Source organism: Lucilia sericata, unplaced genomic scaffold, assembly GCF_015586225.1.
Source record: "Lucilia sericata isolate MDLA Ls3-8-SP2 unplaced genomic scaffold, ASM1558622v1 Contig000720F_arrow, whole genome shotgun sequence".
Lineage (NCBI taxonomy): Eukaryota > Metazoa > Arthropoda > Insecta > Diptera > Calliphoridae > Lucilia > Lucilia sericata.
The window spans coordinates 1,810-26,146 of record NW_023994721.1 but is presented as its reverse complement, the minus strand read 5'-3'; the positions used below and the strand labels follow the sequence as shown (position 1 = coordinate 26,146).

Sequence of the window (24,337 nt, the reverse complement as noted above, 5' to 3'; positions counted from 1 at the left end):
CTAGAACTGAACTAGAACTGAATTAGAAATGAACTAGAACTCAACTAGAGCTGAACTAGAACTGAACTAGAACTGAACTAGAACTGAACTAGACTGAACTAGAACTGAACTAGAACTGAACAGAACTGAACTAGAACTTAACTAGAACTGAACTAGAACTGAACTAGAACTGAACTAGAACTGAACTAGAACTGAACTAACTGAACTAGAACTGAACTAGAACTGAACCAGAACTGAACTAGAACTGAACTAGAACTGAACTAGAACTGAACTAGAAATGAACTAGAACTGAACTAGAACTGAACTAGAACTGAACTAGAACTGAAGTAGAACTGAACTAGAGCTGAACTAGAACTGAACTAGAACTGAACCAGAACTGAAACTAGAACTGAACTAAAACTGAACTAGAACAGAACTAGAACTGAACTAGAACTAAACTAGAACTGAACTAGAACTGAACTAGAACTGAACTAGAACTGAACTAGAACTGAACCAGAACTAGAACTGACCTGAACTGAACTAGAACTGAACTAGAACTGAACTAGAACTGAACTAGAACTGAACTAGAACTAGAACTGAACTAGAACTGAACTAGAACTGAACTAGAACTGAACTAGAACTGAACTAGAACTAAACTAGAACTAGAACGAACTAGAACTGAACTAGAACTGAACTAGAACTGAACTAGAACTGAACTAGAAACTGAACTAGAACTGAACTAGAACTGAACTAGACTGAACTAGAACTGAACTAGTACTGAACCAGAACTGAACTAGAACTGAACTAGAACTGAATCTATCTGTCTATCTATCTATCTATCTATCTATCTATCTATCTATCTATCTATCTATCTATCTATCTATCTATCTATCTATCTATCTATCTATCTATCTATCTATCTATCTATCTATCTATCTATCTATCTATCTATCTATCTATCTATCTATCTATCTATCTATCTATCTATCTATCTATCTATCTATCTATCTATCTATCTATCTATCTATCTATCTATCTATCTATCTATCTATCTATCTATCTATCTATCTATCTATCTATCTATCTATCTATCTATCTATCTATCTATCTATCTATCTATCTATCTTATCTATCTATCTATCTATCTATCTATCTATCTATCTATCTATCTATCTATCTATCTATCTATCTATCTATCTATCTATCTATCTATCTATCTATCTATCTATCTGTCTATCTATCTATCTATCCACCTAGTCTTTATAGAACATTAAACTTAAAAATCTGGTACTTTTTCATGGCATGTCTGGTACAATTTGTTACTTTTAGGGCTCATCCCTGTTGTTAAACTAAAAATAATGAATGTGACTTAAAAAAGCAAACTTTACATTCTAAAAACTAAAAGTATAGATAGAGCAAACACTTACCTTCATCACCAACTCGAAAGGATGTTTATAAACCCTGACGGGGGATTGAAATTTTTGCAAACCATTTTTAGGGATTTACTTCTTTGTAATGTATTAAATTTTATTCAAGGGATTCTTTATGTATGTTTTTATTTTTAATAAAAAACACTTTGCTTTTTACCTATGAAGGTATAGTATATTTAAACAATTTTAAACACTTTTTTTTAATTATTATATTTTTTAAATTTGAGAGTTTTTTTCAGTATTTTTTCTGGGGTTTTTGTTATTTTTCTTTAAGATACAATCAATAAAATTTGTTGTATTTTGTTTTAAACAACAACAACAACAAAATACTAATACACACGTTTAGGCTATTGTTGTTTTTCTTTTTTTACAAGGCAGTAGGTAGTATTTTTCTTAAAAAAAATTTCTATTACTTTTGCTTGTTCTTTAACCCCCTCTGCTCTTCCTTTTTGCTTTTTTTCTGTATTAAACAATTTGTTTTCTCTACCTTTGTTTATGTTTTTTTTGTGGTAGTATAATTGTTGTTGTTTGTTTTTAGTGTGGGAATTTTCAGCTACAAATTGCACTTGTGTTTAATTATTTCTTTTATTTAAATGGAAAATTTTATATTAATTTAAATAAAGTAAATTTTAACAAAAGATTTTTTTGTATTCTATTTCTTATTATACACACACACACAGAAAAACAACTTAAAGATTAATAATTCTTTAACAATTATGTTTTGCTATTTTCTTATAATATTTCTAGCCCCGTCCGCAGCCGAGATGTGTCACCGTGAAGAGTTAAAATGTAACTGCGCTCTTTTAGTATATGACAAAATTGTTGTTGTGTACTCTCTTTTATTTTAATAATTATTTATAAAGGTACATTTTTAAATATAAACAAAAATTTCTTTTTTTTTCTGACATAACAGCTTTCTCTGTTCACTCTCAGAGTGTAAACAAAAAAAATTAATAATATTTTATCAATTAAACTAATTTAGCTATGTATTTATTTTTTCAACTTATTACTCATTTGTTTATTTCTTTTTTTCTAAAACCACTCACTAACTAGTGTTTTTACCTTTTAAAAACACGTCCGGTTTTTGTTTGTATACATAACAAACTGACAGTAGAAACAAAAAAAGAAAATAAAAACATTAGACAGAGGTGAACCAAGTTGCCAGCTGTTATTTGTTGTACAAAGCTTAATTTATTAAAAACAATGATATTTTACACAGCTTTAACATCTTTAACAAAAAATAATTAAATTTATTTCAAAAAAATTTTTGTTTTGCCATAAAATTAATTAAAATTACCTTCATTGCCTTTAAAAACTTTGCGTAACTAAATCGTCTAAATAGCAAAAGTTGACCGCATATGGCAGCCTTGTAGAAAAGTGTTTTCAACAAAAAAACCGCTATTTTTCTCATTAGAACTTTTAGCTCTCTTGTCATATCTCTCTCTTTGCCAAACAAAACAAAAAATTATTACTTCCTTTTGTTAAAAAACAACTGGCATTTGAGCGCAAACAACCAAATAAACAAACATTTTTAAGTAAGTTTTTTAATAAATTTATACAACAAATAAATAGTTTTAACATAAATATAAACACATTTTTAATAAATTCATAAATAAATAATTTAAAAATATATCTTTGCATTAAGAAACATTTAAAACTTCTCGTACAATAATAAGATGTCAAAAAACATTTTAAAATAAATTCTTTTACAATTTGCCGAAAACAGCAATTCTGGAAAATACAAACAGAAAAAAATCAAAAGAACATTTTGGAAATTTGTTCTAGTTCGTTTCTATATTAAAATTCTTACCTATAAACACAAGTATAATTAGGATGTCCGTGATTGGAATCGAATTGAATTCTTAAATTTTGAAATCTTTCATTTGTTTTTATATTGAAATACTGTACAGGTTGGTTATTGTCGAACTTAAAAGTACCCAAATAAAATTCTTCATCATTATTTTGCAAGCCCTAAAGAATGAAACATTAAAATATTAAATTGAAAAGTTTGAAACCGGAAGAATCTTACAAAAACTTGAAAATCTTTGGGAGCTGATGAAATATCCTCTGAAGGAGATTGTTTTTTGGTAATATGTTGCATTAAAAATTGATCTATTAACACCTAAAATAAAAAGTATTGAATCCTTTAGAGAAATTATATATAAATAGGGTTTTCTTACCTCCCTAGCCAATATTAGTGTAACTTCAGCTTTATTGTTTCTAAAACCAAAACACTACCAGGTTCCATAGTAGAGCGTAACATATTAATGGGAGGATTAGTATTAAACTCCATGCCCAACCAGGTTTTCAAAATATTGCCTGAACATATGGGTTCTGCTTTGACATTCAAATTCTGGCTCCCAATTCTGCGGCAGCATAATTTACCCTTTCCTCCATTTGTGCTACTTCCATTTTTTGCTGGTTTTTGGAGTTTTGCGTCAAGGTAGCCGTACAATCACGCGATTTTATTTGTTTCTTTAGCGAATACAAATCATCCCATATGCCGGCCAAACGTTTTTTAATAAAGTTGTCTATTAAATCGGTTAAATATTTCGAATCGGTTTTACCATTATAGGGAGTTTCTAGAATTAAATGCTAGCCACAATGTTTACTTTAATATGGTTACAATTTTCTTTATATTTTTAAAAAGCTTACCGCTATATCATCTACTTCTTCTCTTAACCTTTCCAATTTTTTCATATTTTGCAAATTGCTGGAAACAAGGGAATAAACAAATATGCTTATTAGCAGGGTGGTTATTAGATAACAAATATAAATGCGATTAATTTCCATATTTAAGCGGTTTTGATATTAATTTATGTATAATAATAGTTAAATATTTCAATTTATGAAAATCCTTTAATAAAATCTTATTTTTTTAACTGACATTTCGATATATGCAAACAGTCACAATAGCAAACTGGAAAACATAATTATCATTTACAATGAGCTGATGTATAACAGAGCTGGGAAGAACGAAATAAGATTATAAGTTTCATATATAACTCAAGAAATAAACAATTTTAAATTTTAATTGTTGGAGAAAATAAAATTATACAAATTTAAATATTGAATTATAATAATTTTATGTAATTTAATAAAAGAAATATTCTTGTAACTTGTTATTGTTAAACAGCTCTGTATTTGTAAAACATAGTTTTTCCCTAGCTGACACACATACAAATGATTCACAATAGTATATTTTGACATTTCATGGGAAAAGAAAAAAGAGAAAACATAAAATTTTTTTAAGTTCGGCATTTTATTGTAGAAAAAATAAGAAAATTATTAAACAACCGCCAATTATATAAAATATTTTAATAAAATAATTAAGTTCAACTGTAATATAATTATTTAATATAGAAAATTCTCTAAGCAAATACAATTTGCTTACGGAAAAGATATCGGCAAAAAAATAATAAGAACGTGTAACTTTGTTATTGAGACTACTGGCAAAAGAAAAGGCAGAAAGTGAAAAAAACAACAACAAAATTGTAAACAATTCTTTTTAGAAAAGAATCCACAGAATTTTTGCAGAAAATTTATAGTTTAAAGGAAGATGCCCTGTTGGTATTATGATAAAAATGAATTACGTGATACTCCCTCAGTGCGTGATGGCATACCATTGGAGACGGAGCGCCGCTATCGTAAAGAGGGCGCTCGCTTTATAATGACCTGTGGCACACAAATGGGTTTGGGTCATAATACCATGGCCACGGGTGTGGTTTATTTTCATAGATTCTATATGTTTCAATCGTTTAAACATTTTCCACGCTATGTGACCGCTTGCTGTTGTCTGCTGCTAGCCGGTAAAGTGGAGGAAACACCAAAGAAATGTCGTGATATAATAATGATAGCCCGTCAGCTGCTGACCGATAATCATTTTTATTCTTTTGGCAAAGAACCAAAAGAGGTAAGTTCAGTCCTTAGGTTTAATCCTTAATTATTAATTCTGTGCAAATTTCTTTATTTTTTTAGGAGGTGATTACTTTGGAACGTATTCTTTTACAAACCATTAAGTTTGATTTACAAGTGGAGCATCCCTATTCCTTTCTCTTGCGCTATGCCAAATGTTTTAAGGGCGATCAACAGAAATTACAGAAAATGGTGCAAATGGCTTGGAATTTTGTCAATGATTCGCTTAGCACGGTGGTGTGCTTACAATGGGAACCGGAAATTATAGCGGTGGCTTTAATCTACTTAGCCTCGAAACTAAGCAAGTTTACCGTAGTCGATTGGGTGGGTAGACAACCGCATCATACACGCTGGTGGGATATGTTTGTCTCTGATGTTACCATGGATATTCTGGAGGATATTTGCCATCAAGTGTTAGATTTATATCAAACAAATTCCAAAGATACCACCGAAAGTAATAGTCCTCCTCAGAAGCCACCCAGTCGGGCTGATAGCCCCACGCCCATGAAATCTTTGCCCTTGGCCAATCATTCGGGGTCTCCAGCGGGTAAAACGAAGATCGCAACAAATTCCAATTCTATGACCGCACTTAATGAACCCAATAATATACAAAGTATAAAAACAATTTCCTCAGGACCGGCTACCGCTACCACAGTACCAGCTCCCACGCCTTTAGAACATCCTGCCTCTCATGTGGCTTCAGCGGCGGCTAGTTATCATCATGTTCCACCACATCATCACTCAGCCCATCATATGTACTCGGCCGCTCCTCAAGCCATGGCCAGTCATCCTATGCATGCAATGTATCAAACAGCCCCTCCACCACCACCCGGTGCCGGCTATGTGCCCTCCGTACCAGGTGCTAATTCAGGTCCCGCTGTTATACCACCACCACTACCGCCTCCCATGATGCCCTATGGTTCTTTGCCACCTTATGGTGGCCCCTCACACTATGCCAGTGCTCCACCGCCTATGCCACCGGGAGTATCACTAGGTGGTGGTGCTCCTCCGCCACCACCACCTGGAGTTGATACTAATCCTCCTCCTCCCAGTAGGGGTGGTGGTGGCTACTATCAACCTCCACCACCTGGCAGTTATTCTGGCGGCGGTAGACAACGTTATTAAGGTTAGATACAGTTTAGTTTTTTTTTTTTGTTAAAAATTATGTTCAATTTCCTTCCGAATCATTTCACGCTAAGCAGGACAATTTATTTCAAAATTTAGGAATAAATAAAATTCTTAATTTAAGAAGATTTTGTTTTTATATGTAACAAAAAAAAAATAAATCTTAAAAAAACTGTAAAATGGAATTTTTCTTTGAAAATTAGAAACAAAATCTAAAGAAATTAGTTTCTTTAGAAACATCTAGCATAGGTCTGGCTCAGTAAAATTTTGAATAATTTGTTATAGAAACAAATTTAACTATACGTTTCAATTTGAGAAATTTTTACTTTTCACTCCCAAGTAACGGTTTTATTAATGGAGTACTTGTTTATTAAGCAAATGTATATTTGAATTCCTTCAGAATTCAGATATTTACCCTTTAACCGTAGAAATTTTCGAAAAAGCATTTCTATCCTTATTTTTTTCTTTTTATTTCATTTTACTGGCATGATGTTTTAAGGAAATGATGTCATCCAAACTATAGGTTGCCGGTACAAATCTGTAAAGAAAAGTTTACATTATAGACTGTATAATAAGTAATTATGATTTATACTTTCCTGTTAAGAGAACAGTTTTAAGCGGAATACACCTCAACATCTTAAGCTTTATTGAAGTATTAATTTGCCTGTCTAATTTTCTTTTCATTTCTTTTTATCATCCATATATTTAGCTATAAAGATAAAACAACAGAAAACAAATTTAGTTTACACTCACATTAGGTATAAAGTTTTAATGAATTTGTTTTTGTTTAAAGCGTTACCAGGCTATTTAAAATATTATTAATTTTTTTAACACAATTATTTGCTTTCTGCAAGACATAATAATTTGTTTTTTTTATTTTTTTTTTTTGTTGTTTATTTATTTTTGTTAATTTATTAACTGCCGCAGCATCTGTTGTTTATATTTTTAATTATAATTTATTTTTAATGTTGTTACAACACTTAATTTAAATAATCACACATATTGAAATTGTGCTACAAAGTGTGTTTGATTCGTTATGATTTGTTTTTGTTTTTTATAAATTTTATAAATATAATGAAGATTCCTAAGCTGTACTATTTTACTACTAGTATTGTATTTTATATAATTTTTTTTTTTTTTTTTGCTGGTATTTTAAATCGTGTTTATGTGTGGTATGACAGAATGTTTAACATTGTTTGGTTAATGTTAGAAAACCACTGGGATAATACTGTGGTATGGAAATATATTCTGGTAGTGGTCGTCGTGATGAACATGAAGAACGTTGATGAGCTTGCCGTATTATATTTGCAATTTTGCCTAAAATTTAGGAAAAATTACACATTTATTCAAAGGAGTTTTTTAAGTTTTTTTTTTCGAAAATTACCTAAAATATTAGTATCTTGATAACGTTTATCCATTTCTTTAAGAATATCCAAATTTTTATGCTGAGACCAATAATATAATATATCGGAAACTCTAACGGTTACCATTTCCATAGCGTTTATAGAAGGGTCCTTAAAAGAAATTTGTATTTTTAAATGTTAAACTAATGTTTTTAATTTTTGTTTTGATTTTAAGTTTCTTATTGCATACTTACCTTTTTAAATTGCACTAGTATTTGTTTTTGCGTTGCTTTACCTATTATCCTTTGTAACTTTAAATAATTACCCGGTCTCTTGGAGACATACATGAGAAAATCTTTAAGATTATGAAATTCTTTTAAAGTTTTTGAAATATTCGTCGTGGAACTTCCGAAATAATTTGTATTGTATTTTTTTAAACATTTCCTTAAAATGTCCATATTATAAGCGACCTGTAATTTGTCCTGTAAAAAAAGAGTACTAATTAGTGTTTAAGGTTGGAGTTATGCAATCAAAACTTACCAATGCCTGCACAAGACAAGTTTCGTTGAGATTTTGTGTGGGCACCGTAACGCTACAAGGATCAGGAGGCTTGAGATTTTTCAAAAGCTGAAAATGGTAGAAAATTTCTATTAAATAAAATACTATAAGTATTGTTTAGAAATTATTTGACAAAAAAGCTTTTTGAACAAAAAAAGCTTTTAACTAAAAATAACTTTTACTATAAAAAGTTTTTGTGAAAAAAATCTTTTTTGTACAAAAAGCTAAAATATTGCTTTGACTAAAAGCTTTTTGAATATAAAAAAGCTTTTGACTAAAAATAATTTTTTACATAAATAAGCCTTTTTGTTCAAAAAGCTCTTTTAAATATAACAAGCTTTATTGTTCAAGAAAGCTTTTTGTATATAATTTTGTATCAAGAGGATTATTTTTTTTTCAGAAAGCTTAAATTAAGCTTTTTCCTAAAATAAAGCTCTTATACTAAGAAAGCTTTTTGACTAAATTAAAGTTTTAAAATAAAAGCTGTTTTTAGCTCATTTAATTTGATTCTAAATTCTTTAAGCTTCTTACTAAAAAAGCTTTTTCCTAAAATTATAAAGCTTTTTGGAAAAAGAAACTTTTATCTATAAAAACTTTTTTCATAAAAAAAAAACTTTTTTACTAAAAGCTTTTTGTCCAAAAATTGCTTTTTGATTTAACAAACTTTTTGCCTATAAAAAGCTTTAGTGATAAAAAAAATTATTGCACTGAAAACTTGTTTTGATCAAAAAAGCTTTTTGACTATAAACATTTGACTTTTTGAATAAAAATTGCTTTTTTCACTTTATTTTGTTATCCATCCACCTTTGATTCTAAATTCTTTAAACTTTGGTTTAAATCCTTAATATTCACCATTCCACCCTTGGCGGGCTGATGATTTTTCGTTGCTGCTGCTGTAGTTGCTGTTGCATTGGCGCTTGTAGCTCCGGTAGTCGTCGTTGTCGTTGCTTTCGTTCCACAGATCGTTTCGTTTTCTTTACTCTCCTGCACATAACAATCCCATTCCTGCCTTTTGCGAGCCTGCGAATTTAAGAATTCACATGAAAACAGCCTTGAAGTGGGAGAAGGTTGATCGTTAAAGAAGAACGTAGTAGTGGGCGAAGCACTTCTACGATATTTTGAATGTTCGGTCGATGATCGTGTGGTATTGTATAACGATAGATGACCCAAACGTTTGCGACATTTCAGGCAGCCCTGAGGATCCAAAGCTTTGCCTATGGTATTGGCTAGGAATTCTTTTTCCAAACAATCCAAGCAAGTGTCATCGGTAAAAGCATTGAATTCAGGATTTAAAATAGCCGCTGTTGAGGGGGCGGTATGAGGAGCCGAGGACAATAAAGGCTGCTTGGAGCTAGCAGCCGTATTAGCCGATAAATCACGTTCTGTGCGAAATTCCGAACAACTAACGCTGCGTTCATCGAAACTGCAGCTGGTGCCTAAAGTGCTGGTAGTTTGAAAAGCTGATCTCAATGAGTTGCGTGACTTTGAAGAATTTTTCGAAGAGGTGATGTAGAAGAAAATGTTGACAAACGTTTCGGCTTAGCTCCGGTTATTTTGGAGGGTGATTTGTGTGCTAAAGTTTGCAAAGGAGCCGCCAAAGACAATCCTTAGTAGAATTGACCACGGCCGATTCAGAGTTACATCTATTGGTGAAGTGTTCGTGTAAAGTATTTGGCAGCGAATGACTGGTATCGGCTGTTAAATTATCACTGGCAAACTCCTCCTCCAAGGGTCGCGATTCCAAAGCTGAATTCAAACGTTCTCTACCCTCATCACTTAAATCTTCATTGTAGTCTTTCTGTATTTGATCCAAATGTAAAGTAACGTGCAAAATTTTTCGTTAATAATGATTGGGCCTGCAAAGCCTTAGGTGCCGGCGGCAGATCATCTATGGGCGATGAAAACAATTGATGCCTTTGGGTAGGTGTAACCAAATGACAGGCATCCCTTTGCAAGAGATACTGATCATTATTATCGTTAGAGCAATTTCTCTGCGCCTGATTGTATTCCAACTCCGACAAAGGATCCGGTTCGAAGTCCATTTCCAAAAAATCAGTCTCTTCATCTACTGCCGCACAACCATGCAGTAAACCAAAGTTACCACCCACCCCTGTCAAAGGCCGCAAGGGCAAATCGAATTCTGCCCCCTCACCGCGATAGGCATAAATACAATCATCCGAGTTAAGAGACAACTCCTCGGCCTCTACATCGATATCTTCCTCGAGTAGTATGAGATCATCGTCACCGTAAAAATTATCACTTATATAACTAAGATTTTCGGTGGAATTATTTAGGGAAGTACGATTCGAATGGCCGCCACCAATACCGGCTCCACCCGTTGCCGAAATAGCAAAATGATCCTCCAGCAGAGGAGGTGATAACGAAACGGCACCACACATATCGTAAGCAACATAATCAGTCTCTGTTTGTAGAAAGGAAGCGGTGTTAGCAGCAGCATCAGCTGCAGCAGCTACAGCATCTGGCGAGTCTATGTCACGGGCAGCTGAAGCTAAAGCGGAGCCATTATATGATAAGGGAAGCTGAGGAGATAGAGGGCAATAAATAGAGGAATTTAATACATTTTTATCTTTTTTAAAATATAAATTTTCATTAAAAAAAAACAAGTTTTCTACTAAAGAAACAGTTATTAACAAAAATTTACATTAAAGAAACTGGTATACATTCAGTATTCTATTGAATAAACTTGTATACCTCTAGTCTTACATTGAAAAAACAATTATATCCAAGTTTTCTATAATAGAAACTGTTATAAACTAAATTTTCCTCTAAAGAAACTGTTATAACACACATGTTTCTATTGAAGAACCTGTTAAAAACTAAGATTTCTCTTGAAGAAATTGTTATCCATAAAGTGTTCTATTGAAAAAATGTTATAACTCTAGCTTTTCGTTAAAGCAACTGGTATACATCCACTTTTCTATTCAGAAAAATGTCATGAACTATTTTTTTCTGTTATACATTCAGTTTTCTATTGAAAGAACTTATACATACCGAATTTTCTTTTCAATTAATTGTTATTCTATAAACAATTTTATATTCTATCGATGAATCTCTTATATACTAAATTTCTTATAGAAAAAGTTTTATTCATCAACTTGTCCATAGATGAAACTGTTATACATCATGATTTTATAGAAGAATCTTTTACCCATCCAGTTTATATAAAATAAACTGTTAAAAAAAACAGTTAAACAACCAGTTTTCTTTTAAAGAAACAGTTATAAACTAAGATTTTGAAGAATAAACTTTTATACGAACAGTATTTTATAAAGAACTGTTATACACCAAGTTGAAAATAGAGGAAACTATTATATTTTTTATTGATAAACTATTTATAGTAAAACTTTTTGAAAATGAAACAATAGAAAACAATTTAGTTTTTTTCTTTCTACTATTTGTTACTGTTTCTTTAGGAAAAAATTCTCTTTTGATGACACACTAGGTATGTCCTTATAGAAAATCAATATTAATAGCATAATTTATTAACAGATTTGTTAAACGAAATAAGCTTTAAAACAAGAGTTCAATTAAATAAATTTACTGGCTGTTTTAATAACAAACAAATCAGAAAGTCTAGAGATTTTCGTTAAAACTTAGAACTCGTTTGATAAGGTCGTTTCCATAGAAAATCTCTATTTAAAAATTCATTAGTCATTTTTTCTTTCTTCACAAATTGCATTTTGAAAAACACTAATACCTCATAAACAACCCCACCTTTTCAATTGTGTTATCGCCAGCAGTGCCGCCACCTTCATCCTCTTCATTTAGTGTTACTCTGGGTAGAGTAGATGAAGCATTCAATGATGATGTACCATTCTTTTGATAAATATCACAGCTATCACACTGCCACGCCAAAGAAGAGTTTGTTGAGCTATTGTTAGTGGTGGTGGTGTTGAGGTTATTACTAGGATTAACTTTGCATTTGTGCAGTTCCTGCTCTGAATTCGTAAAGGATTTTTCAGTATTATTATTGTTATTGACATGCAAGGCAGCCAACCAAGTCGAAGTGTGAGCTGAAACGGGAGGCGTGTTAACAACAATACCGGTCGTTGCATTAACACCACCACCCACAGCACCTGCTGCAGTAGTAACACCACCTGCACCACAATTCAGAGCTCTCGTAGAAGACTCATGTTTACGTTTAGCCTCTGAGGAGGCCGGAAATTTGGCCAAGTTTTCCATAGGGTTCGCTATGTAAAATTTCTGCCCTTTAAGATTTCTTTTGTCTTCTGCACTAGAGTATGCGTCGGCGATTTTTCTACTATTTTTAATATTACAAGTACAAGTCCTCCTCGTCGTCAACCTTTTCTTTTTCTTTTTTCTTCTTGTTCATTCATACGACGCCTTTTTCTTTGTGGCTTTTTTTAAATGGATAGTTTAACTTATTTCATTGTTGCTGTCATAGTTCTGTTTGTTTTTTATTCATTATATTATTGTGTCTTTTATTGCAATTGCTTGGTATTTATAAATATAACTTTTTTTACAATATTCTGCAATAAAAATTTTTAATTTTTCACTTCTTCATGTAAAAAAATCTTTTGTTTTCTCTTGTAACCAGAAAATTTTGACAGCAACTGTCAAAATTTTCTGGTTACAAGAGAAAACAAAAGATTCTTTTTTACATGAAGAAGTGAAAAATTAAAATTTTTATTGCAGAATATTGTAAAAAAAGTTATATTTATAAATACCAAGCAATTGCAATAAAAGACACAATAATATAATGAATAAAAAAACAGAACTATGACAGCAACAATGAAATAAGTTAAACTATCCATTTAAAAAAAGCCACAAAGAAAAAGGCGTCGTATGAATGAACAAGAAGAAAAAAAGAAAAAGAAAAGGTTGACGACGAGGAGGACTTGTACTTGTAATATTAAAAATAGTAGAAAAAATCGCCGACGCATACTCTAGTGCAGAAGACAAAAGAAATCTTAAAGGGCAGAAATTTTACATAGCGAACCCTATGGAAAACTTGGCCAAATTTCCGGCCTCCTCAGAGGCTAAACGTAAACATGAGTCTTCTACGAGAGCTCTGAATTGTGGTGCAGGTGGTGTTACTACTGCAGCAGGTGCTGTGGGTGGTGGTGTTAATGCAACGACCGGTATTGTTGTTAACACGCCTCCCGTTTCAGCTCACACTTCGACTTGGTTGGCTGCCTTGCATGTCAATAACAATAATAATACTGAAAAATCCTTTACGAATTCAGAGCAGGAACTGCACAAATGCAAAGTTAATCCTAGTAATAACCTCAACACCACCACCACTAACAATAGCTCAACAAACTCTTCTTTGGCGTGGCAGTGTGATAGCTGTGATATTTATCAAAAGAATGGTACATCATCATTGAATGCTTCATCTACTCTACCCAGAGTAACACTAAATGAAGAGGATGAAGGTGGCGGCACTGCTGGCGATAACACAATTGAAAAGGTGGGGTTGTTTATGAGGTATTAGTGTTTTTCAAAATGCAATTTGTGAAGAAAAAAAATGACTAATGAATTTTTAAATAGAGATTTTCTATGGAAACGACCTTATCAAACGAGTTCTAAGTTTTAACGAAAATCTCTAGACTTTCTGATTTGTTTGTTATTAAAACAGCCAGTAAATTTATTTAATTGAACTCTTGTTTTAAAGCTTATTTCGTTTAACAAATCTGTTAATAAATTATGCTATTAATATTGATTTTCTATAAGGACATACCTAGTGTGTCATCAAAAGAGAATTTTTTCCTAAAGAAACAGTAACAAATAGTAGAAAGAAAAAAACTAAATTGTTTTCTATTGTTTCATTTTCAAAAAGTTTTACTATAAATAGTTTATCAATAAAAAATATAATAGTTTCCTCTATTTTCAACTTGGTGTATAACAGTTCTTTATAAAATACTGTTCGTATAAAAGTTTATTCTTCAAAATCTTAGTTTATAACTGTTTCTTTAAAAGAAAACTGGTTGTTTAACTGTTTTTTTTAACAGTTTTTTTATATAAACTGGATGGGTAAAAGATTCTTCTATAAAATCATGATGTATAACAGTTTCATCTATGGACAAGTTGATGAATAAAACTTTTTCTATAAGAAATTTAGTATATAAGAGATTCATCGATAGAATATAAAAATTGTTTATAGAATAACAATTAATTGAAAAGAAAATTCGGTATGTATAAGTTCTTTCAATAGAAAACTGAATGTATAACAGAAAAAAATAGTTCATGACATTTTTCTGAATAGAAAAGTGGATGTATACCAGTTGCTTTAACGAAAAGCTAGAGTTATAACATTTTTTCAATAGAACACTTTATGGATAACAATTTCTTCAAGAGAAATCTTAGTTTTTAACAGGTTCTTCAATAGAAACATGTGTGTATAACAGTTTCTTTAGAGGAAAATTTAGTTTATAACAGTTTCTATTATAGAAAACTTGGATATAATTGTTTTTTCAATGTAAGACTAGAGGTATACAAGTTTATTCAATAGAATACTGAATGTATACCAGTTTCTTTAATGTAAATTTTTGTTAATAACTGTTTCTTTAGTAGAAAACTTGTTTTTTTTTAATGAAAATTTATATTTTTAAAAAAGATAAAAATGTATTAAATTCCTCTATTTATTGCCCTCTATCTCCTCAGCTTCCCTTATCATATAATGGCTCCGCTTTAGCTTCAGCTGCCCGTGACATAGACTCGCCAGATGCTGTAGCTGCTGCAGCTGATGCTGCTGCTAACACGCTTCCTTTCTACAAACAGAGACTGATTATGTTGCTACGATATGTGTGGTGCCGTTTCGTTATCACCTCCTCTGCTGGAGGATCATTTTGCTATTTCGGCAACGGGTGGAGCCGGTATTGGTGGCGGCCATTCGAATCGTACTTCCCTAAATAATTCCACCGAAAATCTTAGTTATATAAGTGATAATTTTTACGGTGACGATGATCTCATACTACTCGAGGAAGATATCGATGTAGAGGCCGAGGAGTTGTCTCTTAACTCGGATGATTGTATTTATGCCTATCGCGGTGAGGGGGCAGAATTCGATTTGCCCTTGCGGCCTTTGACAGGGGTGGGTGGTAACTTTGGTTTACTGCATGGTTGTGCGGCAGTAGATGAAGAGACTGATTTTTTGGAAATGGACTTCGAACCGGATCCTTTGTCGGAGTTGGAATACAATCAGGCGCAGAGAAATTGCTCTAACGATAATAATGATCAGTATCTCTTGCAAAGGGATGCCTGTCATTTGGTTACACCTACCCAAAGGCATCAATTGTTTTCATCGCCCATAGATGATCTGCCGCCGGCACCTAAGGCTTTGCAGGCCCAATCATTATTAACGAAAAATTTTGCACGTATTACTTTACATTTGGATCAAATACAGAAAGACTACAATGAAGATTTAAGTGATGAGGGTAGAGAACGTTTGAATTCAGCTTTGGAATCGCGACCCTTGGAGGAGGAGTTTGCCAGTGATAATTTAACAGCCGATACCAGTCATTCGCTGCCAAATACTTTACACGAACACTTCACCAATAGATGTAACTCTGAATCGGCCGTGGTCAATTCTACTAAGGATTGTTCTTTGGCGGCTCCTTTGCAAACTTTAGCACACAAATCACCCTCCAAAATAACCGGAGCTAAGCCGAAACGTTTGTCAACATTTTCTTCTACATCATCTACCTCTTCGAAAAATTCTTCAAAGTCACGCAACTCATTGAGATCAGCTTTTCAAACTACCAGCACTTTAGGCACCAGCTGCAGTTTCGATGAACGCAGCGTTAGTTGTTCGGAATTTCGCACAGAACGTGATTTATCGGCTAATACGGCTGCTAGCTCCAAGCAGCCTTTATTGTCCTCGGCTCCTCATACCGCCCCCTCACAGCGGCTATTTTAAATCCTGAATTCAATGCTTTTACCGATGACACTTGCTTGGATTGTTTGGAAAAAGAATTCCTAGCCAATACCATAGGCAAAGCTTTGGATCCTCAGGGCTGCCTGAAATGTCGCAAACGTTTGGGTCATCTATCGTTATACAATACCACACGATCATCGACCGAACATTCAAAATATCGTAGAAGTGCTTCGCCCACTACTACGTTCTTCTTTAACGATCAACCTTCTCCCACTTCAAGGCTGTTTTCATGTGAATTCTTAAATTCGCAGGCTCGCAAAAGGCAGGAATGGGATTGTTATGTGCAGGAGAGTAAAGAAAACGAAACGATCTGTGGAACGAAAGCAACGACAACGACGACTACCGGAGCTACAAGCGCCAATGCAACAGCAACTACAGCAGCAGCAACGAAAAATCATCAGCCCGCCAAGGGTGGAATGGTGAATATTAAGGATTTAAACCAAAGTTTAAAGAATTTAGAATCAAAGGTGGATGGATAACAAAATAAAGTGAAAAAAGCAATTTTTATTCAAAAAGTCAAATGTTTATAGTCAAAAAGCTTTTTTGATCAAAACAAGTTTTCAGTGCAATAATTTTTTTTTATCACTAAAGCTTTTTATAGGCAAAAAGTTTGTTAAATCAAAAAGCAATTTTTGGACAAAAAGCTTTTAGTAAAAAAGTTTTTTTTTTATGAAAAAAGTTTTTATAGATAAAAGTTTCTTTTTCCAAAAAGCTTTATAATTTTAGGAAAAAGCTTTTTTAGTAAGAAGCTTAAAGAATTTAGAATCAAATTAAATGAGCTAAAAACAGCTTTTATTTTAAAACTTTAATTTAGTCAAAAAGCTTTCTTAGTATAAGAGCTTTATTTTAGGAAAAAGCTTAATTTAAGCTTTCTGAAAAAAAAATAATCCTCTTGATACAAAATTATATACAAAAAGCTTTCTTGAACAATAAAGCTTGTTATATTTAAAAGAGCTTTTTGAACAAAAAGGCTTATTTATGTAAAAAATTATTTTTAGTCAAAAGCTTTTTTATATTCAAAAAGCTTTTTAGTCAAAGCAATATTTTAGCTTTTTGTACAAAAAAGATTTTTTTCACAAAAACTTTTTATAGTAAAAGTTATTTTTAGTTAAAAGCTTTTTTTGTTCAAAAAGCTTTTTTGTCAAATAATTTCTAAACAATACTTATAGTATTTTATTTAATAGAAATTTTCTACCATTTTCAGCTTTTGAAAAATCTCAAGCCTCCTGATCCTTGTAGCGTTACGGCCCACACAAAATCTCAACGAAACTTGTCTTGTGCAGGCATTGGTAAGTTTTGATTGCATAACTCCAACCTTAAACACTAATTAGTACTCTTTTTTTACAGGACAAATTACAGGTCGCTTATAATATGGACATTTTAAGGAAATGTTTAAAAAAATACAATACAAATTATTTCGGAAGTTCCACGACGAATATTTCAAAAACTTTAAAAGAATTTCATAATCTTAAAGATTTTCTCATGTATGTCTCCAAGAGACCGGGTAATTATTTAAAGTTACAAAGGATAATAGGTAAAGCAACGCAAAAACAAATACTAGTGCAATTTAAAAAGGTAAGTATGCAATAAGAAACTTAAAATCAAAACAAAAATTAAAAACATTAGTTTAACATTTAAAAATACAAATTTCTTTTAAGGACCCTTCTATAAACGCTATGGAAATGGTAACCGTTAGAGTTTCCGATATTTATATTATTGGTCTCAGCATAAAAATTTGGATATTCTTAAAGAAATGGATAAACGTTATCAAGATACTAATATTTTAGGTAATTTTCGAAAAAAAAAACTTAAAAAACTCCTTTGAATAAATGTGTAATTTTTCCTAAATTTTAGGCAAAATTGCAAATATAATACGGCAAGCTCATCAACGTTCTTCATGTTCATCACGACGACCACTACCAGAATATATTTCCATACCACAGTATTATCCCAGTGGTTTTCTAACATTAACCAAACAATGTTAAACATTCTGTCATACCACACATAAACACGATTTAAAATACCAGCAAAAAAAAAAAAAAAAATTATATAAAATACAATACGTAGTAAAATAGTACAGCTTAGGAATCTTCATTATATTTATAAAATTTATAAAAAACAAAAACAAATCATATAACGAATCAAACACACTTTGTAGCACAATTTCAATATGTGTGATTATTTAAATTAAGTGTTGTAACAACATTAAAAATAAATTATAATTAAAAATATAAACAACAGATGCTGCGGCAGTTAATAAATATTAACAAAAATAAATAAACAACAAAAAAAAAATAAAAAAAAACAAATTATTATGTCTTGCAGAAAGCAAATAATTGTGTTAAAAAAATTAATAATATTTTAAATAGCCTGGTAACGCTTTAAACAAAAACAAATTCATTAAAACTTTATACCTAATGTGAGTGTAAACTAAATTTGTTTTCTGTTGTTTTATCTTTATAGCTAAATATATGGATGATAAAAAGAAATGAAAAGAAAATTAGACAGGCAAATTAATACTTCAATAAAGCTTAAGATGTTGAGGTGTATTCCGCTTAAAACTGTTCTCTTAACAGGAAAGTATAAATCATAATTACTTATTATACAGTCTATAATGTAAACTTTTCTTTACAGATTTGTACCGGCAACCTATAGTTTGGATGACATCATTTCCTTAAAACATCATGCCAGTAAAATGAAATAAAAAGAAAAAAAGGATAGAAATGCTTTTTCGAAAATTTCTACGGTTAAAGGGTAAATATCTGAATTCTGAAGGAATTCAAATATACATTTGCTTAATAAACAAGTACTCCATTAATAAAACCGTTACTTGGGAGTGAAAAGTAAAAATTTCTCAAATTGAAACGTATAGTTAAATTTGTTTCTATAACAAATTATTCAAAATTTTACTGAGCCAGACCTATGCTAGATGTTTCTAAAGAAACTAATTTCTTTAGATTTTGTTTCTAATTTTCAAAGAAAAATTCCATTTTACAGTTTTTTTAAGATTTATTTTCTTTTTTTGTTACATATAAAAACAAAATCTTCTTAAATTAAGAATTTTATTTATTCCTAAATTTTGAAATAAATTGTCCTGCTTAGCGTGAAATGATTCGGAAGGAAATTGAACATAATTTTTAACAAAAAAAAAAACTAAACTGTATCTAACCTTAATAACGTTGTCTACCGCCGCCAGAATAACTGCCAGGTGGTGGAGGTTGATAGTAGCCACCACCACCCCTACTGGGAGGAGGAGGATTAGTATCAACTCCAGGTGGTGGTGGCGGAGGAGCACCACCACCTAGTGATACTCCCGGTGGCATAGGCGGTGGAGCACTGGCATAGTGTGAGGGGCCACCATAAGGTGGCAAAGAACCATAGGGCATCATGGGAGGCGGTAGTGGTGGTGGTATAACAGCGGGACCTGAATTAGCACCTGGTACGGAGGGCACATAGCCGGCACCGGGTGGTGGTGGAGGGGCTGTTTGATACATTGCATGCATAGGACTGGCCATGGCTTGAGGAGCGGCCGAGTACATATGATGGGCTGAGTGATGATGTGGTGGAACATGATGATAACTAGCCGCCGCTGAAGCCACATGAGAGGCAGGATGTTCTAAAGGCGTGGGAGCTGGTACTGTGGTAGCGGTAGCCGGTCCTGAGGAAATTGTTTTTATACTTTGTATATTATTGGGTTCATTAAGTGCGGTCATAGAATTGGAATTTGTTGCGATCTTCGTTTTACCCGCTGGAGACCCCGAATGATTGGCCAAGGGCAAAGATTTCATGGGCGTGGGGCTATCAGCCCGACTGGGTGGCTTCTGAGGAGGACTATTACTTTCGGTGGTATCTTTGGAATTTGTTTGATATAAATCTAACACTTGATGGCAAATATCCTCCAGAATATCCATGGTAACATCAGAGACAAACATATCCCACCAGCGTGTATGATGCGGTTGTCTACCCACCCAATCGACTACGGTAAACTTGCTTAGTTTCGAGGCTAAGTAGATTAAAGCCACCGCTATAATTTCCGGTTCCCATTGTAAGCACACCACCGTGCTAAGCGAATCATTGACAAAATTCCAAGCCATTTGCACCATTTTCTGTAATTTCTGTTGATCGCCCTTAAAACATTTGGCATAGCGCAAGAGAAAGGAATAGGGATGCTCCACTTGTAAATCAAACTTAATGGTTTGTAAAAGAATACGTTCCAAAGTAATCACCTCCTAAAAAAATAAAGAAATTTGCACAGAATTAATAATTAAGGATTAAACCTAAGGACTGAACTTACCTCTTTTGGTTCTTTGCCAAAAGAATAAAAATGATTATCGGTCAGCAGCTGACGGGCTATCATTATTATATCACGACATTTCTTTGGTGTTTCCTCCACTTTACCGGCTAGCAGCAGACAACAGCAAGCGGTCACATAGCGTGGAAAATGTTTAAACGATTGAAACATATAGAATCTATGAAAATAAACCACACCCGTGGCCATGGTATTATGACCCAAACCCATTTGTGTGCCACAGGTCATTATAAAGCGAGCGCCCTCTTTACGATAGCGGCGCTCCGTCTCCAATGGTATGCCATCACGCACTGAGGGAGTATCACGTAATTCATTTTTATCATAATACCAACAGGGCATCTTCCTTTAAACTATAAATTTTCTGCAAAAATATTCTGTGGATTCTTTTCTAAAAAGAATTGTTTACAATTTTGTTGTTGTTTTTTTCACTTTCTGCCTTTTCTTTTGCCAGTAGTCTCAATAACAAAGTTACACGTTCTTATTATTTTTTTGCCGATATCTTTTCCGTAAGCAAATTGTATTTGCTTAGAGAATTTTCTATATTAAATAATTATATTACAGTTGAACTTAATTATTTTATTAAAATATTTTATATAATTGGCGGTTGTTTAATAATTTTCTTATTTTTTCTACAATAAAATGCCGAACTTAAAAAAATTTTATGTTTTCTCTTTTTTTCTTTTCCCATGAAATGTCAAAATATACTATTGTGAATCATTTGTATGTGTGTCAGCTAGGGAAAACATATGTTTTACAAATACAGAGCTGTTTAACAATAACAAGTTACAAGAATATTTCTTTTATTAAATTACATAAAATTATTATAATTCAATATTTAAATTTGTATAATTTTTATTTTCTCCAACAATTAAAATTTAAAATTGTTTATTTCTTGAGTTATATATGAAACTTATAATCTTATTTCGTTCTTCCCAGCTCTGTTATACATCAGCTCATTGTAAATGATAATTATGTTTTCCAGTTTGCTATTGTGACTGTTTGCATATATCGAAATGTCAGTTAAAAAAATAAGATTTTATTAAAGGATTTTCATAAATTGAAATATTTAACTATTATTTATACATAAATTAATATCAAAACCGCTTAAATATGGAAATTAATCGCATTTATATTTGTTATCTAATAACCACCCTGCTAATAAGCATATTTGTTTATTCCCTTGTTTCCAGCAATTTGCAAAATATGAAAAAATTGGAAAGGTTAAGAGAAGAAGTAGATGATATAGCGGTAAGCTTTTTAAAAATATAAAGAAAATTGTAACCATATTAAAGTAAACATTGTGGCTAGCATTTAATTCTAGAAACTCCCTATAATGGTAAAACCGATTCGAAATATTTAACCGATTTAATAGACAACTTTATTAAAAAACGTTTGGCCGGCATATGGGATGATTTGTATTCGCTAAAGAAACAAATAAAATCGCGTGATTGTACGGCTACCTTGACGCAAAACTCCAAAAACCAGCAAAAAATGGAAGTAGCACAAATGGAGGAAAGGGTAAATTATGCTGCCGCAGAATTGGGAGCCAGAATTTTGAATGTCAAAGCAGAACCCATATGTTCAGGCAATATTTTGAAAACCTGGTTGGGCATGGAGTTTAATACTAATCCTCCCATTAATATGTTACGCTCTACTATGGAACCTGGTAGTTGTTTTGGTTTTAGAAACAATAAAGCTGAAGTTACACTAATATTGGCTAGGGAGGTAAGAAAACCCTATTTATATATAATTTCTCTAAAGGATTCAATACTTTTTATTTTAGGTGTTAATAGATCAATTTTTAATGCAACATATTACCAAAAAACAATCTCCTTCAGAGGATATTTCATCAGCTCCCAAAGATTTTCAAGTTTTTGTAAGATTCTTCCGGTTTCAAACTTTTCAATTTAATATTTTTAATGTTTCATTCTTTAGGGCTTGCAAAATAATGATGAAGAATTTTATTTGGGTACTTTTAAGTTCGACAATAACCAACCTGTACAGTATTTCAATATAAAAACAAATGAAAGATTTCAAAATTTAAGAATTCAATTCGATTCCAATCACGGACATCCTAATTATACTTGTGTTTATAGGTAAGAATTTTTAATATAGAAACGAACTAGAACAAATTTCCAAAATGTTCTTTTGATTTTTTCTGTTTGTATTTTCCAGAATTGCTGTTTTCGGCAAATTGTAAAAGAATTTATTTTAAAATGTTTTTTGACATCTTATTATTGTACGAGAAGTTTTAAATGTTTCTTAATGCAAAGATAATTTTTAAATTATTTTATTTATGAATTTATTAAAAATGTGTTTATATTTATGTTAAAACTATTTATTTGTTGTATAAATTTATTAAAAAACTTACTTAAAAATGTTTGTTTATTTGGTGTTGCGCTCAAATGCCAGTTGTTTTTTAACAAAAGGAAGTAATAATTTTTTGTTTTGTTTGGCAAAGAGAGAGATATGACAAGAGAGCTAAAAGTTCTAATGAGAAAAATAGCGGTTTTTTGTTGAAAACACTTTTCTACAAGGCTGCCATATGCGGTCAACTTTTGCTATTTAGACGATTTAGTTACGCAAAGTTTTTAAAGGCAATGAAGGTAATTTTAATTAATTTTATGGCAAAACAAAAATTTTTTTGAAATAAATTTAATTATTTTTTGTTAAAAGATGTTAAAGCTGTGTAAATATCATTGTTTTTAATAAATTAAGCTTTGTACAACAAATAACAGCTGGCAACTTGGTTCACCTCTGTCTAATGTTTTTATTTTCTTTTTTTGTTTCTACTGTCAGTTTGTTATGTATACAAACAAAAACCGGACGTGTTTTTAAAAGGTAAAAACACTAGTTAGTGAGTGGTTTTAGAAAAAAAGAAATAAACAAATGAGTAATAAGTTGAAAAAATAAATACATAGCTAAATTAGTTTAATTGATAAAATATTATTAATTTTTTTTGTTTACACTCTGAGAGTGAACAGAGAAAGCTGTTATGTCAGAAAAAAAAGAAATTTTTGTTTATATTTAAAAATGTACCTTTATAAATAATTATTAAAATAAAAGAGAGTACACAACAACAATTTTGTCATATACTAAAAGAGCGCAGTTACATTTTAACTCTTCACGGTGACACATCTCGGCTGCGGACGGGGCTAGAAATATTATAAGAAAATAGCAAAACATAATTGTTAAAGAATTATTAATCTTTAAGTTGTTTTTCTGTGTGTGTGTGTATAATAAGAAATAGAATACAAAAAAATCTTTTGTTAAAATTTACTTTATTTAAATTAATATAAAATTTTCCATTTAAATAAAAGAAATAATTAAACACAAGTGCAATTTGTAGCTGAAAATTCCCACACTAAAAACAACAACAACAATTATACTACCACAAAAAAAACATAAACAAAGGTAGAGAAAACAAATTGTTTAATACAGAAAAAAAGCAAAAAGGAAGAGCAGAGGGGGTTAAAGAACAAGCAAAAGTAATAGAAATTTTTTTTAAAGAAAAAATACTACTACTGCCTTGTAAAAAAAGAAAAACAACAATAGCCTAAACGTGTGTATTTAGTATTTTGTTGTTGTTGTTGTTTAAAACAAAATACAACAAATTTTATTGATTGTATCTTAAAGAAAAAATAACAAAACCCCAGAAAAAATACTGAAAAAAACTCTCAAAATTTAAAAAATATAATAATTAAAAAAAAGTGTTAAAATTGTTTAAATATACTATACCTTCATAGGTAAAAAGCAAAGT

The 24,337-nt window shown here is 31.5% G+C and overlaps 6 protein-coding genes and 1 pseudogene across 6 annotated transcripts in view; 3 read left to right on the top strand and 4 right to left on the bottom strand.

The window, feature by feature from the left end:
• Nucleotides 1-1,674, bottom strand: part of LOC119607624 (protein real-time) — a 41,037-nt gene extending 39,363 nt beyond the window's left edge. The window contains 1 exon segment of the mRNA XM_037961621.1: nucleotides 1,407-1,674. Within this exon segment, the coding sequence (XP_037817549.1) occupies nucleotides 1,407-1,412 (6 nt within the window). The 5' untranslated portion in view covers nucleotides 1,413-1,674.
• Nucleotides 1,675-3,048: 1,374 nt separating this feature from the next.
• LOC119607628 (SUN domain-containing protein 3-like) lies at nucleotides 3,049-4,202 on the bottom strand. Its single transcript, XM_037961625.1, is given in 7 exon segments — nucleotides 3,049-3,140; nucleotides 3,220-3,380; nucleotides 3,439-3,531; nucleotides 3,590-3,645; nucleotides 3,648-3,758; nucleotides 3,761-4,004; nucleotides 4,065-4,202. Coding segments are annotated over 7 exon segments (828 nt in total). The 3' UTR covers nucleotides 3,049-3,115.
• A 740-nt stretch (nucleotides 4,203-4,942) lies between these two features.
• LOC119607632 (cyclin-K-like) lies at nucleotides 4,943-6,595 on the top strand. Its single transcript, XM_037961629.1, has 2 exons — nucleotides 4,943-5,322; nucleotides 5,388-6,595. The coding sequence occupies exons 1-2, from the start codon at nucleotides 4,969-4,971 to the stop codon at nucleotides 6,447-6,449; spliced, it is 1,416 nt and encodes a 471-aa protein (XP_037817557.1). The 5' UTR covers nucleotides 4,943-4,968; the 3' UTR covers nucleotides 6,450-6,595.
• A 963-nt stretch (nucleotides 6,596-7,558) lies between these two features.
• Nucleotides 7,559-12,623, bottom strand: LOC119607626. Its single transcript, XM_037961622.1, is given in 9 exon segments — nucleotides 7,559-7,766; nucleotides 7,834-7,963; nucleotides 8,047-8,274; nucleotides 8,333-8,419; nucleotides 9,155-9,858; nucleotides 9,861-9,953; nucleotides 9,956-10,173; nucleotides 10,175-10,890; nucleotides 12,086-12,623. Coding segments are annotated over 9 exon segments (2,775 nt in total). The 5' UTR covers nucleotides 12,554-12,623; the 3' UTR covers nucleotides 7,559-7,635.
• A 472-nt stretch (nucleotides 12,624-13,095) lies between these two features.
• On the top strand, nucleotides 13,096-18,330 carry LOC119607625 (annotated as a pseudogene).
• Nucleotides 18,331-19,265: 935 nt separating this feature from the next.
• On the bottom strand, nucleotides 19,266-21,278 carry LOC119607631 (cyclin-K-like). The gene is made up of 2 exons (XM_037961628.1): nucleotides 20,563-21,278; nucleotides 19,266-20,497 (listed from the first exon to the last, which is right to left on the bottom strand). Exons 1-2 carry the CDS (start codon nucleotides 20,914-20,916, stop codon nucleotides 19,439-19,441), a joined length of 1,413 nt encoding a protein of 470 aa, XP_037817556.1. The 5' UTR covers nucleotides 20,917-21,278; the 3' UTR covers nucleotides 19,266-19,438.
• Nucleotides 21,279-21,580: 302 nt separating this feature from the next.
• Nucleotides 21,581-22,844, top strand: LOC119607629 (SUN domain-containing protein 3-like). Its single transcript, XM_037961626.1, has 5 exons — nucleotides 21,581-21,825; nucleotides 21,886-22,302; nucleotides 22,361-22,453; nucleotides 22,513-22,673; nucleotides 22,753-22,844. The coding sequence occupies exons 1-5, from the start codon at nucleotides 21,688-21,690 to the stop codon at nucleotides 22,775-22,777; spliced, it is 834 nt and encodes a 277-aa protein (XP_037817554.1). The 5' UTR covers nucleotides 21,581-21,687; the 3' UTR covers nucleotides 22,778-22,844.
• Nucleotides 22,845-24,337: the final 1,493 nt, after the last annotated feature.